This window comes from Schistocerca piceifrons, chromosome 3 (genome assembly GCF_021461385.2).
Source record: "Schistocerca piceifrons isolate TAMUIC-IGC-003096 chromosome 3, iqSchPice1.1, whole genome shotgun sequence".
NCBI classification, from domain to species: domain Eukaryota; kingdom Metazoa; phylum Arthropoda; class Insecta; order Orthoptera; family Acrididae; genus Schistocerca; species Schistocerca piceifrons.
In genome coordinates this window covers 288,636,930-288,652,058 of record NC_060140.1, presented here as the reverse complement: position 1 = coordinate 288,652,058, position 15,129 = coordinate 288,636,930, and the positions used below count along the sequence as shown (strand labels likewise).

Below are 15,129 nucleotides of genomic sequence, written 5' to 3'. Positions count from 1 at the left end.
TTTTCTGATCATGCCGCTGTAATAGGGGGCGACTTCAACTTGCCAGGTATAGATTAGGAGCGTTATGCCATCAAACTGGTGCCAGAGACACGTATTCATCTGGCATTCTTCTGGATGTCTTGTCCGAAAATTACCTTGAGCAGATAGGTAGAGAACCAACTTGTGAGGGTAGCGTCTTAGACCTCCTGGCAACAAACAGACCTGAGCTTATCGAATCAGTTAATGTAGCGGAAAGTTTCAACGATCATAAGGCTGTGACATCTATGACGACGGGTCCTACAAGGAATGTTAAGAAAGTTTGGAAGATATATTTGTTCAGCAAGGGTGACAGGATACAAATTTCAGAATACCTCAGCAGTCCGCATCAAATATTCGGAGATGGCGACGAAGATGTGGAGAACAAATGGGAAAAATTTAAAGGCATCGTTCAATATGCCCAAGACAATTATGTTCCGAGTAAGGTTTTAAGTCATGAGAAAGATACACCATAGTTTAATAGCCGTGTTAGAAAAGCGTTACGTAAACAAAGAGCACTTCATCTCAGATTCAAGAGAAGTAAATCCCTAGCTGACGAATAAAAGGTGAACGAAGCGAAAATGAGCGTAAGGAGTTCAATGAGAGAAGCGTTCAATGATTTTGAAAGTTAAGCTGTTGTCAACCGACCTGAGTAAAAACCTTAAGAGTTTATGATCGTATGTAAAATCAGTAGGTGGGTCAAAATCACCTATTCGTTCTCTCAGCGACCACACCGGCACCGAAGCGGAAGACAACAGAGAGAAGGCCGAAATACTGAATTCGGTCTTCCGGAGTTGTTTCACCGGAGAAGATCGTAACCCTGTCCCTCCTTTCAATCGTCGTACGAGCGTCGAAATGGCAGGTATTGAGTGAGGAAACCGATCGCGGAATTGAAAAGCAGCTACAGCCACTTGGTAACGGAAAGGCGTCAGGACCAGATGAGATACCTATAAGATTCTATACAGATTATGCGAAAGAACTTGCTCCGCTTCTAGCAGTAATTTATCGTAGATCGCTTGAGCAACGAAAGGTACCTTATGAGTGGAAAAAAGCGCAGGTCATTCCCGTTATTTTAAGGAAGGTCTAAGACAGATACCGTTGACGTCAATCTGTTGTAGAACTATTGAACATCGTTTTATGCTCAAGAATTATGATGTTTTTGGAAAATGAACATCTCCTCTATAAAAATTAACTTGTATTTCGCAAATAGAGATCCTACGAAACTGACATTCACAGCTCAGTGGGCAACGGCGCTCAGTTTGATGCCGTGTTCCTTGACTTCTGTAAAGCATTTCACATCGTCACGCACTGTTGTTTAGCGAAAAAAAAAAAACGAGCTTCCGGAGTATCGGAGCAAACTTGCGATTGGAATCAAGACTTTCTTGCAGATAGAACTCAACATGTCGCTCTTAACGGAACAAAATCGACAGATGTAAAGGTAATATCCGAGTAACATAGGAAAGTGTGATACGACTGTTTCTGTTTCCAATATACATTGATAAACGGTCTAGTAGAAAGCATCGGATGCTCTCTAGGACTATTCGCAGATGGGACCCCATTCAGGTAGAAGAGATAGGGAAGATCCAACGAAGAGCGGCGCGTTTCGTCACGGGATGGTTTAGCTAGTAAGAGAGCGTTACGGAGATGCTAAACAAACTCCACTGGCAGACCTTACAAGAGAGGCGTTGTCCATCACGGAGACATTCACTATTGAAATTTCGGGACAACACTTTTCAGTAGAAGTTAGCTAACATATTACTTCCCTCACATACATCTTGCGTATTGACCACGAGGAGAAATTCAAGAAATTAGAGCCAATACAGAGGCTTACCGACAATCATTCTTCCCACGCACTATTCCCGAGTGGAACAGGGTTGGAGAGATCAGATAGTGGTACAGAAAGCACCCTCCGCCACACACCATTAGGTGGCTTTCGCAGTATGATGTAGATGTAGATGCAACGCATCTAGAGCACTACCAGTATAGGAAGAAAAGTCATTGAGTTCGGCCACACGCTATGGTAGTTGCGAAAATGAGTCACCTAATCCTTCAAAGAGAATGATCTACATGCATCCTAATTATCTCTACTGATTTGTTATAATGAGGAGCAAGACATTTGTGGAGAAACTGGAACACAATACATCACGATAGAATGCATCTATCAAAGGCTCACAGTTCATGTAGAGACAGACAGTTTAAGAGGCTGTTGTTTGTATGACATAGTACGTTCAAAATGGCTCTGAGCACTATGGGACTTAACATCTTAGGTCATCAGTCCCCTAGAACTTAGAACTACTTAAACCTAACTAACCTAAGGACATCACACACATCCATGCCCGAGGCAGGATTCGAACCTGCGACCGTAGCAGCCCCGCGGTTCCGCACTGCAGCGCTAGAACCGCACGGCCACCGCGGCCGGCTGACATAGTACGTGACAGAGAAGCATGTGCTACCAGTGACCTGTTCCAGGGAAGAGCTACAAAAGCATCTTAATCTTCAAAGAAGAGAACGCCAAGGCTTTGTAATACTTAACAGCACTGAATCACCGTAGACAGAGCATCAGAGGAGAAAATGCTAATAAATGATGACTGACGTCACGGAGTGTATGATGTTCACAGGATGACAGAGGAGTCTTGTTTAGTCTCCTGAGTTCGTGCTAAGTACCAGGGATTCCCGCTCGGGACGCACTCCGGTAGAAGAAGGGAAGACCGCACGTCACAACACCACCTGCAGTGCCGAAGAAAGGGGAGGACGACAGTCACATCTGGTGGATGACACTCTATATGCCAAAAAGATGAAGATCAGTTTGAACATCAGGCTGAATGATGCAGGCCACTTTTTCCGAGTCTGAAGTCGAATGCTGGAGGTGCTTCGTTGTTCCGGATATGAGGTAATGGTCTGCAGCTCGCCCAGTTAGCCGTGCGGTCTAACGCGCTGCTTTTCGGGGGGTAGGCCTGCCGGTCTCCGGCACGAATCCACCGGTGTGCCAGCCAGTCTGTGGATGATTTTTAAGGCGGTTTTTCATCTGCCTCGGCGAATGCGGGCTGGTTCCCCTTATTCCGCCTCGGTTACACTATGTCGGCGATTGCTGCGCAAACACTTTCTACACGTATGCGTACACCATAATTACTCTACCACATAAAATGGGGGTTACACTCGTCTGATGTGAGGTGTTCCCGGGGGGAGGGGGGGGGGGGAGGAGGGGAGGTCCACTGGCTGCCGAACCGCACAATAACCCTGGGTTAGGTGTGGGGCGGCGGTGGGGTGAGTGGACTGTAGCCTGTTGTGGGGTTGTGAACCATTGATGGCTACGGTGGGGCAAAGCCTCTCCGTCGTTTCTAGGTCCACAGTTCCATACAATACAATACAGTGGTCTGCAATTGGTGGATTGCTCTTCATCCCCAACCAGCTCCGCAGTCTTCCTGTGTTAACTGCACTGACTGGTTATAAATCTAGAAGCACGACTCTGAGTTATCAAGAAGCTCTGTCCAGCTAGGGACTGCATTTATTTGATGCTTAAGAAATTAGGGCCATTTAAAATAGGATCCAACTGATTTTGTGCTTCTGTGAGTCAATGTCTGTGACGTGTAGGTCCACCACAACAGTAGTAGCACTCCACCAACAGAGATGTAATCGATTTCACCTGATGGAAAGGCCAGTTTTTCTGGGATGCGAGGGTAAAACAGTAATTTTCTCAAGTCTTCTGGATTATTTGGTTGAAAATAAATCCGAGAAGAAGACTATAGAGTGAAAGAAAGAAAAATAACATCTTTCTTCAGATCAATAGTTCCCTTGGTAGTGATAAAAGAGAGGGATCTGAAACGTAAATTGTGTGAATATGCAACCTGTTCACCATATTTGGCGCCATAAGACTGCCTCAACTTTACACATGTTTGAAAATTTACGCATAGAAAACGTCTGGAGTCCAATGAGGAGGCAGCCACAGATGGATGTTTTGCAGGTCTTCATGATAAATATTTCAGGGATGGAGTGATATATGCTCTGGAAAGAACTGGACAGAGTTTACTGGCCCGAAAGGAGACTACATCGAAAATCAGTGAATGTTTGTTTTTACCGTAAAACACAATTTTTCAGCGTCAAGTTGTGTCCTAGACTCCGTAAGTTTTTCTCGAAAAATTTGCAGAACACTACTACACTTCGCAAGCTTTACTCATCACTCTTGGTTTCAATTGAGAAATGACGGGCAGTACAGAACATGACAAAAATTTGCAAGTATTGCATTACGAATGACTAACGCAACTTGAAACAGGTATGAAGTACTAACTGACTAGTTACAGCGACTCCCTTTAAAAATAGCTATAACGTACATTAACGATGCCTTCTACAGGTGTTAAATATGCATGAGTAAAACCTAAAAGGACATTCCAGAAAGCTATGTATTTCTAGGATTTTATACATGGTGTAGGCCTACTAGTACTAAAATGATAAAACCAATCCAAATACAACTCCCAAAGAATGGATCCCACAAATGAAATTGTAGACCACCAAACCATATGGTGAAATGAAGTAAAAAAAAAAAAAAAAGACACGATCTGAAAATAAATGAAACGAAATAGTAAGGTAAATTCCAAAGTGTGGCAATATACTGTTATTCAGTTTTATAAATTGAGGTTCATCTTAATGTTCTATATCCGTTTTTATCCTGAACTGAATTTCACGAGCCATGGAAGACCTCAATCAGGATCTTCGGAAGGGTATTTGAAAACATGGCACATCAAGAGACATATGTTGGGACAGCTGCCGGAATGTGGTTTTCGGAACAACTAAACCACTGTCTAACATAATAGTCGCGACATTCACTGCTGAAGTTGTCACCGTTTGACAGATGGAGCGACAGTAGCGCTCCAAGCGGCGAAAAAGGAGAACGTCAGATGCGTCGTAAGCATAATGTTTGTTTTGCATCCCTTTCCTATGTGACTTATGAAATATTTGAATTATTCTTTTGCCTCCAAGAGTTTGTGTAATAACAGAAGACATATATGTTTCTAAAAATTATTCTATAATAAGCACAAGTTGGGACGAAAATCATAAACACACAGATTCACACGTAAGAAGCACAGACAGGTACCTCTATGTGCAAAAGGCATCGACACCCCATTTGTCGTTCCACAGGCCTACTGTGTTTTAGTCATTGTCGCCTGTTGCCACATTGTATTATTCTAAGTGGGACAAACAGCTGCCAAATAGTGGGAGAAATATGCTATGCGTGTAAACCCCAGGTCCTCAAAGTCAATAACACTGTCAGAATTGCTATCATATGTTAAATTTGCCACTAGAGACATTTTATGCAATGACATATTCACTAGTTCATCAGTATTGGAGGAATGCTGTACCTTCTGCTTTAAAAGGTGGAATATATTGTCACTTATCTCACATTTTATTTGTATGCCTTCCACATTCCTTTGTAATGTATGCACTGATGGGAGCATAAAACATTCTGACAAAACCTTTATGCCTGAGTGCTGTAATATAATAAATTTAGAGTAAACAGCTTATTTTCGTCTTTCCATCTTGCAGCACGTTTCTCCTTCAATGGCATTCTAATCTGACTTAAGAACAAGTCATGGGCATCTTTTTTTTAAAAAAATTATCATTATCGTAGAGCCTTCAAAATTTGTTTGCCCTTCTTCACTTGATCCTTCTGATACAGTTTCTGATGCTGTGTGTACTTAAAATGATATGCACTTTCCTCGTCCCGTAATAGTTTTGCATGAAGTCTAGCGATCTGCACATTCTGACACTTCACACGCTTTTGCAAGACACGAATAACTGCGCTTAATCTAACCACTTCATCATCAAAGCAGGTCTGTGTTGACGATTCGGATGAATCTAGCACTGATATATGGAGAGTTGAACTGGCTGCTTCTGTTTTATAGCTTTAGATGGACTACCAAAACTTTGTGGCAGTTTCCTCTTCATCGTCAGTTGAGGTAGCTTATTCGGGATGTCAGTGGGGATACTGCATTCCACACAAGTTTATTATTGTCTGCATTCATGAACTTGTTGGTTCGCAGTGTAGTGAACAAAACATTATTTCAAAGGTAAATAGCATCCTTTTTCCATAAGATCTTCTCATCTGCTATTCACTAGCCATTTTCTGCTCCTAAAACGAAGCATTAATCATTAATGCAACTGTATGCAAGCGAATTCTGGGGACACAGTTTAATAACATGATGGTATATACCTCTCAGGGTCCTTACGAAACCTAAAAAAGACATGTGGTACGTTCTTCTTGTTGTCGCTGAAATTTATTGAGCTACAGATGCTCCGGTTTGTAAAAACCGTTGCACAAACCGAAATAAACAACTACCATTCACTTTCGCTTTCACGATCGTGTCGAACTCCACAGTTTTACTTACTGGCCGCTTGGCGCGCTGCTGGCGCAGTAGACAACAAAATCAAGTCGAAGTGTCGCGACTGTTACGTTACACTGTGACTAAACCACATAGCTGATGTTGCCTGCAATTCGACCAAAGTCCATTCATGGCCCCGACTAAGCTTCATAAACCATTAAAGGAATGTTTTATTTTCTAAGAAAACAATTACAACAACTGCTACAGATTTGGTTATGTTGCACTTACTGATCTTCCCACAAACTGAGGAAGAACACGACCTGAATGGTTTCCAAATGCATTCTGCATCTTAGCTTGCAGATGCCAGGAAGATACTTGTAACGAGCTATGAATGAGAAAAAGAGTATGTAATAATAATAATGATGGTACTGATGATGATGCTGATGATGTTGATAACGACGGCGATGACGTAGATGATGACATGAAACATGTTCACATAAAGTGTATACGGCACAAAGAGGATTTAAAAAAAGAAACACAACACACTATGAAACAAATATTCAAATTGTACGGAATTCGGTAGATGCGATGTATATGTACAGATAAACGTATGATTACAGTTTGAGGAAAAAGATATGATTTATTCAAGATAAAGAGCATTACAAATTGAGCAAGTTATTAACGCGTTGTTCCGCCTCTGGCCCTTATGTAGGTTGTTGTTTGACCCGGCATTGATTGACAGGGTTGTTGGATGTCATCCTGAGGAATATCGTGTCAGATTCTGTCCAACTGACGCGTGAGAGTGTAAAATTCCATAGCTGGTTGGAAGGCCCTGCCTGTAATGCTCCAAAACTTCTCAGGTGGGGAGAGATCCGGTCACCTTAATGGTCGAGATAGGGCTTGGAAAGGACACCCCGTTTTGTTGCCCTTCATGGGAAGCCATCCTGGGTTTACATTTCAGCACACAGGGTGAGAGTTTCTAATGCTTGTCTTCGTGCTTGCTAAACCCTACTTTGGCCAGCAAAATCGCAGGGTCTTTCACCAGTTGAGAACGTCTGCAGCATTACAGGCAGGGCCCTCCAAGCAGCTCGGGATTTTTGCGATGTAACGTGACAGTTCGACAGAATTAGGAACAATATCCTTCAATAGGACATCCAACTACTCTATCGATCAATGAAAAGCTGAATAAATGTTCGCGTAAAGGCCAGAGATGGACCAGTGCGTTACTGACTTGCTTAATTTGTGAAGCTCTTTCTCTTGAATAAATAATTAATTTTTCTGAAATTGTACTCAACTGTTTGTCTGTACATATACATGACATATATCGATTTCCGTCCTATTCGGATAATTGCTTCTTGGAGCGGTTTCTTTTTCTTTTTTTTCCATATAGTGTATTACCAGTAGTTGAGACAGGTCACATGTAACACTGCTAAAGACAGTTAGAAGGCAGTGTAAAAGTAACCAAGACGCCGCAGCCAAAGAACCAAGGCTGTTGGGAAATTAATTTTTGAAATGTTTTATTTATTTATTGGTGCTCTTATTTTACTTGGCAGAACAACTTACTCTGTGAGCCTGGCGTGCCTCATCGATGTAGTGGGTTGTTATAATTATGGTCACTTTCTTGGCGGCTGTTATCTCCACCAGGTGATCCCAAATACTGGAAGAAAGTAAAGGGTGAAATTATTACAAAAGGAGTTTCAGTTACGGAAGTCATAAAGAAAGTAAGCTACAGACGCAAAAAAGTTAGAAGAATATCTGTATTACTAACCTGTATACCCGAACGGAAATTTCGTTGTAGGTTGCCTATCTAACAGCTTGCAGGGGCAACAAAAATTTGATTTTCAATATTTCTCGTGATTATTGGATGGCATTTAAAATTTTAAAATGCTGTCGTAATCTATTCATTAAGAGGTTGTATAATGCTAAGTTAAAAATTTAATACAATTGCACACGTGCTACAGTTGTAAGCTGTGTGCTTGTCTTGTGGCAGCTTTAACTGACGTCGTGCCAATAGCTGGACTACATTCATTCAGTATTTGAAAGTGAGAGAACTTAGAGACTTCCAACGAAGTTTACACATAATTTCAAACCATTACGAGAACATTTCTCGCTGACACCCCCCCTTCCCCATTCCCCCCTCCCCCAATCCCCCCCCCCCTCCCCCTGCAAAATGAGGAAAAGAAGGTAGTTTATCACTTACTACATTTCCACTCTTCTTGCAGTCAAACTTTAGCGTCGGTGATGACGTATTAATTAAAACTTTGTACTATTAACTGTATTTGCAACACAGTTTGCAGACAATTTCCACGTATACCACTGAATGTACCTGCAATATTATGTCACTGTGCGATGAATAATTCAGGAGATATGTCATCATAAACAATTAGATGCGTGAAAAATTAGCTTTTACTTAAAGTGTAGCGCAAATTACCAGGATTATATTCATCCAATGTTTCATAATGAGAACATTTAGCGACTTCCAACAAACTTAAACCGTAAATTGAAACTTTATCTGTCGCTTACGTGCTCAACGTCAAATGTTTACCACATTAATTCATTTTTTAAGTTATCAGGTGTTCGAAGCTGTCCTATACATAGCAGTTCGATTGTTCAGTTAATCAGGGTTTACTGGTTGGAACTTACTCAGCAGTTGTTGGCTTGCATTAGTATTATGTGGTTTCAAACAAATGGAAATGACTTGGAGGTATCACATACTATTCATGGCCACACTCTAAATTAATCACTACGTGTAATATTCCTCAGCGTTTAGCTGGATAACTAACAAGTGAAAACTGAGTGAACACACTGATTAGTTAGACGAAAGTCGGCTCGTGGTAGCTGAGTGGTCAGCGCGACAGAATGTCATACCCAACGGACCGGGTTCGATTCCCGGGTAGGTCGGAGATTTTGTCCGCTCGGAGACTGGGTGTTGTGTTGTCCTTATCATCATCATTTCATCCCCATCGACACGCAAATCGCCGAAGTGGCGTCAACTCTAAAGACTTGCACCGGGCGAACGGTCTACCCGACGGGAGGCGCTAGCCACACGGCATTTCCATTTATTAAACAATGTCAATTCCGTATGTTTTGCGCTTTTGAATAAGTATGTCTCAGTGTTTTGACATCAGTCAGGGTTGCAATCTTTAAGAATTATCTTCAAGGGGAAATGCAGATAAAGAAAACAAAGTATTCACTCAGCAAAAGCAACACATCTCACAGAGGACTCTTAATCACATGGTTCAAATGGCTCTAAGCACTATGAGACTTAACATCTGGGGTCATCAGTCTCCTAGACTTAGAACTACTTAAACCTAACTAACCTAAGGACATGATACACATCCATGCCCGAGGCAGGATTCGAACCTGCGTCCGTAGCAGCAGCGCGGCTCCGAACTGAAGCGCCTAGAACCGCTTGGTCACAGCGGCCGGCGTCTCTTAAAAGACTTGGGACTTAATACACCCACTTCACGGCACATTTAATTCTTGAAGGTATTTGTTGTTAACAATAGAAAATCCGTTCCAACTGTGTTCTAATACACACAGTCGCAGTACAGTAACGAAAAATATTTGTAATTTAGACTTCTTTTACGAGTCTGTAATTAGAGTGGAGATTTTTTATTCTGTTGCAGACACAAAGCAAAAAATTGTGTACCCCTGTAATCCCTCACAAAATTAAAAACATATTTGAGTAAACAGGCCTTCCGCAAATTATCTGATTATATGCATTCAAGAACTGAAGGTCCCTGTTTCCTGGGTAGCAAATATATGCCAATGTTCAGCGTAAATACGCCTCTGTTGGTTCATACAGGGTGTAACGAGTACAAGTGTGTAACGAGTACAAGTGTGACTGAGGACAGAGTGCAATATAACATCAGTATTTACGTCATTTGCAGACTAATAATTATAGCCATTACAAGTCATATGTTTTTAAGCTGGTTAGTACCTACAAGCACATGTGGCAATAGTAAGCCATTAATACTTCTTTTCCCCTGGGCAGCAGATCAGGTGTTGAAAAGTGGACATATTTTCTCTCTGTGTATTTGCGGATCCATTTTGATGTTTGGAGACCTATATTTGAAATTTCTTTTTACATTTCTTTTCCAGTATACTTTCCAGTATATTTTTTATTTTCATCTTTTCTCTAAAAACATTGATTATTTCATGTAGATCATGTGTTGAAATGTGGACATGTGGACGTAAAGCTGTTAGCCTATACTGACAGGCATAGTCCACTTAGTGGTGCAGTACGACCATGCAGAAAACATCAGGTGGTAAGGTATGTGACGTGTTTGTGGAAGGCTGTTCGACACAGGGAAAAACCAACTGACAGACTGATGTGTGTACATATTAGGATACCACATGTAAATGCCCATTACACCCTGTATATATGTGTGTATGTATATATGTATGTATACATGTGTAATAGTAATGAACATTAAGAAACTAGTTTCAAGAGTAAAATAATTTGTTACCCAGGTATAATTCAGTTTGTATTTGAAGTTAATTTTATCATTTATTCGATTTTTGACATCACTGGGTAAGCGGCCAAAGATATTTATGGATTAACACCTCACTCCTTTCACTGGCACACCAAGCAGAGTGACGGATAGTGTACGTCATTTTTCCCTTTAGTATTATATTTATGGACGTTAACATTGTTTTTGATTGACTATTGGCAACAAGCTTCATCGAGTAGGGTTGTTGTTATCCAGATCACGCAAGAGGAAGCTGTTAGTATCTAAGCGACTACCCTGCTCGGTACCAGTTGCAGGCTGCCTCTCTAAAGTCTTTCGGGAGAAACTATTACTCAAAATCAAAAATTGACTGAAACAGAAAATACGTGAAGTTTGGAAAATTTCGTAAGATATTCTAAGGACTTCAAGCGATTCCATCATAACATGGATAAATTTATGCCATTACTCTGTGTTCATCGGAACTGTCCTGTCCTGAAGCTATAAAATAAAACTCATAGGGTACTCAAGTAACTTAAGGGAATGCAGCCGGGCGACGTCTTCGACAACCACCGATATTTCGACGGGTGCACATCCTGTCATTTTCAAGACAAAACTGCAGCAAGTAAGTACTGTGAAAGGGAATTTAAAACCTCGGTTTGCAGAGTAAATCCGTTAAAACACACACACACACACACACACACACACACACACACTGTAAGCACTAGCGCCGCCACACAACGAAAGTCGGCCAACGCCAGAAGTTACCGATAGCGAATATTAATAACAAACAGATGAGGTAGCGTTGACTCTGTCCCTCTGTTGTTTTACCAGGAGAGCGCAGGACTCCAAGCAGAATTTAAGCAAAGTCCTTGCTAATTAAATCTCAACTGCTTCCCTAATAAAACTAACACAATATCTGGAAGCGCATGCCAAGATCTCTGTGTTGTTATATTCTGTAGGATGACCGGTGGCAGGTTAGTGTTCTGCGATAGCAGATTTGCTTTGTTGTTGTTAGCGTGTGTGATGCTTATACTCAATACACTGGTCCTCCGCTCTCCTGATGGTCTGACCAATATATGACATGCTTTGGTGCCTTGAAAATGACAAGGTGTGCCCCTGTCGAAATATCAGCGGTTGTTGGAGTCCTGGCTGCATTTCTGTAGGTTATTTTTGAAACGCAACAGGGCGTAGCAGTTAATAGCAAATACTCATCTTCGTTTCTCGGCGATCTCCGACCCTGCAGTAGCGGTAAAAGTATTTGTGATTATCTGCTCCACCAAAATTTGCTGTGACTTGCTGAGTTCTTGACAGTGTCGCTAATGATTTGGTAGTACCAAGAGAAATTTCAAGAAATTCGGGTTGACATTACGTTTCTCTATCAGAATCACATGTTTAATGAGTAATACGGTTACAAAACTATAACAAAACTGGCTCACAAACACTGAGGAAAACGGAGATCCGGATGGCTGATTCGCCACTGCTTATATATAGTTTTAACAGTCACTGATTACGTCATCCGTTATTACAAATAGAAAACTTAAAGATTACAATAAAAAACTTGCTGGTGTATACAGAATGACACCACGGAATTATGTATTAATTCACTCCTCTCACATTGCAGCATAAAGTTTTACACTGCTTTTAGCTTTTAGTATTGATATTCGTAAAATCTGTTCATCAACAATGTTTTTTATAAAGTTGCTTACATCAAGAAGACTATTAGTATTTATGTAAAGAACACGTCCACAAGTTACGAAAATTTTTCAACTAACAAAAAGCTAGTTTAACTTCTTGTAAGAGCTATTCTGGAATTACAAAATGAGAATTGTTGATGTTCTATGCTGAAGTGTCGATTAGTAACAGTCGAACTAGAGCAGAGAAATAATGAAAGTAATGACAGCATAATAAACTGAGCTTTAAAATGATCTGATAAATGAAATAAGAATGTTATAGAATTTATATAAGCTTGCAAACGTGGCAACCTGATGTCAACACTTCATGTCCTATTTTTCCTAATGGTCATATGTTGGTACGTTTCAGTTTGAACATTTTATATGCTGGGAGGAACTCTAGTTTGAAACTCAGAGTTGAGATGCAAGAGTCCATTCTCGATCTGACATGTCCTTTGTATTCTGTAAAGTCCATTAATAACCATTATAGTTGTTTGTCTACTGCTCGACTTACACTGGTTGCTGATTGCATAGGTGACGCAGTGATTGTGAAGGTAGAGGCATCTTTTCCTATAAATGAAACTTTTCTATTCCGATCAAGAACTTTTGTATGCGGAATAGTAAATACCACTTGTGAGCTTTGGTCTGACGAGTGAGTGCATGCCACAGCAGGGGCTGCGGACAGAGATCTCTGCAGCGGTACGCTCAAAAGGAGTGGTGATTACTTCCGATACTCGTGCTGACACGAGGTGGGCTGATGTCTTTGGTTAACCATGCAGAGGCACTCAGCCGACCAGCGGTGTTTTGCTTGGCGCCGTTCCGGTGGATCCATAAATTCTTGTCCGTGAACTGTAGGATGACAATGCAGACTGTACGGGTGCCGCTAAGGAATGTGAGGAGCTAAACAGTGGAGAGAGTCACCTGTAGCAAGTAGATGTCCATTTTACTACTAGCACGCAAAATAGCCAAAGCATGCTTTGCACAGGGCATTGTTCTCCGCACAGTGGTTTTTCAGAAGTGAATTGGAATGGGAAACAGTGTGAACAGGCTCCTATCTCCGAGGGAAGCGACACTATTCAGCTTTAACTCTGTTTTCGGTCTCACAGAATTGCGTCAGCCTGACGCTATCCACGTTGGTGTGAGAATTTCTTCCACTAAAAGGTGAGAGATGTTGTTATTAGGCATCTTAAAAATTACTCAACAGCGAGGGATTAGGAGCAGACATCAGGAACAGACGCTGTAGAAATCCTGTATGCTGGAAAACCAGGGGTCGGCGGACTAAAAAAGGAATCGATGATGTAGGATGGCTAGACCACTGTTGGGTGGCTCAAAAAGAGTGCCGGTTTTGACATATCAAAGTAAGAAATTTCTTCTTTCTTCGTTTGGGTCATCTAAGGACCGCGCACCAATTTCAGTGCTTCCTTCTTTGTTGTTCTTTCTTTTTCCTCCAGTATTCTTTCATCTTTTCACTATGTAGCCTTTTTCTCTCCTCGGATCATTTTGACCCTGTCTTCTCCTCTCTCTTGGCTTGGAATCCTTCCATTTTTAACACTTTCCTTTTGTGACTCTCTCTTTCCTTTTGAAACTCTTCTCTCTTATGTTGTTTCTTACCAAATCTTTCTTAATTTCTTGAATCCAGGTTATTGTTGACTTCTTGTCCCAAAGATATTTAAAAATCTGTTTGGTTAACCTGTCGCTGTCCATAGCAGTCGCCTCTTTCGTAGTGTTTCATTTATGTTTTCAATGTTGCGATAAACTTCTTCATTGCTTCTTAATTTCCATACCTCTGTATTTTTTTGGTGGTCCAAGTATTTTTCGAATGATTTTTCTTTCTAGGACTTCAAGTTTGTGTAATTTGTAGTTCAGTACCAAATATTCACTTGCATAAAGACATTCTGGTTTTACTACTGTCTTTGCAGTGCTGTATCTTCAAATTTTTAGACAGGCACCGTCTGTTGTAGACATTCCTAGTTATTCCATAAGCTCTCTCCATTTTATGTACTATTTCTTCTATAGCGAATTTTTCTAAGCCATTTTCTTGAGTAATTTCTTCCAAATATTTAAATTTATTTTCCCTCTTTATCTGGCCAATATCTGTTGCTAGAGGTTCCGGAGCATTTTTTATATTTGTCATAAATTTTGTTTTTTCTACAGACATTCTTAAGCCTGATTTGTTCGCTATTTCTTCTAAGAGATTGATTTGTATTGTAGCATTTGTTAGGGTTTCAGAAAGAATAGCAAAATCATCCGCAAATGCTAAACAGTGAATTTCAATACCTTTGTTTTTAGTTCCCAGTCTGACTGGTGATAGCTTCTCTTCTTTTAGTTTTTGTTTCCATTCTCTTACTATTTTCTCTAGTACGCAGTCAAAGAGGAGTGGAGACAGGCCATCACCTTGCCTTACACCTGTTTTTATGTTAAATGCCTTCGATATTTCACCCTGGAACTTTACTTTTGATTTGGTGTCTGTGAGCGTTTCACGAATAAGGTTAGCTAATTTAGATTTGATGCCAAATTCTCTGATCACTTTACCTAGTTTTTCCCTATGAACTGAGTCAAATGCCATTTTAAAATCTATCATTAAGATTAAGAAATTAATTTTTACAAAAAACACAAACAAAATACATAAACACGATCATTTAACATTCGCACTCATGGATATTTCGGGGTTTATTG

The 15,129-nt window shown here is 40.7% G+C and overlaps 1 protein-coding gene across 2 annotated transcripts in view; it reads right to left on the bottom strand.

Moving 5' to 3' along the window:
* Window positions 1–15,129, bottom strand: part of LOC124789582 (ABC transporter G family member 23-like) — a 515,640-nt gene that overhangs the window by 62,511 nt on the left and 438,000 nt on the right. For both annotated transcript variants that reach the window (XM_047256987.1, XM_047256988.1), the window contains exon 8: window positions 7,893–7,986. In XM_047256987.1, coding sequence (XP_047112943.1) covers window positions 7,893–7,986 — 94 coding nt within the window. The remainder of the gene's footprint in view (window positions 1–7,892; window positions 7,987–15,129) is intronic.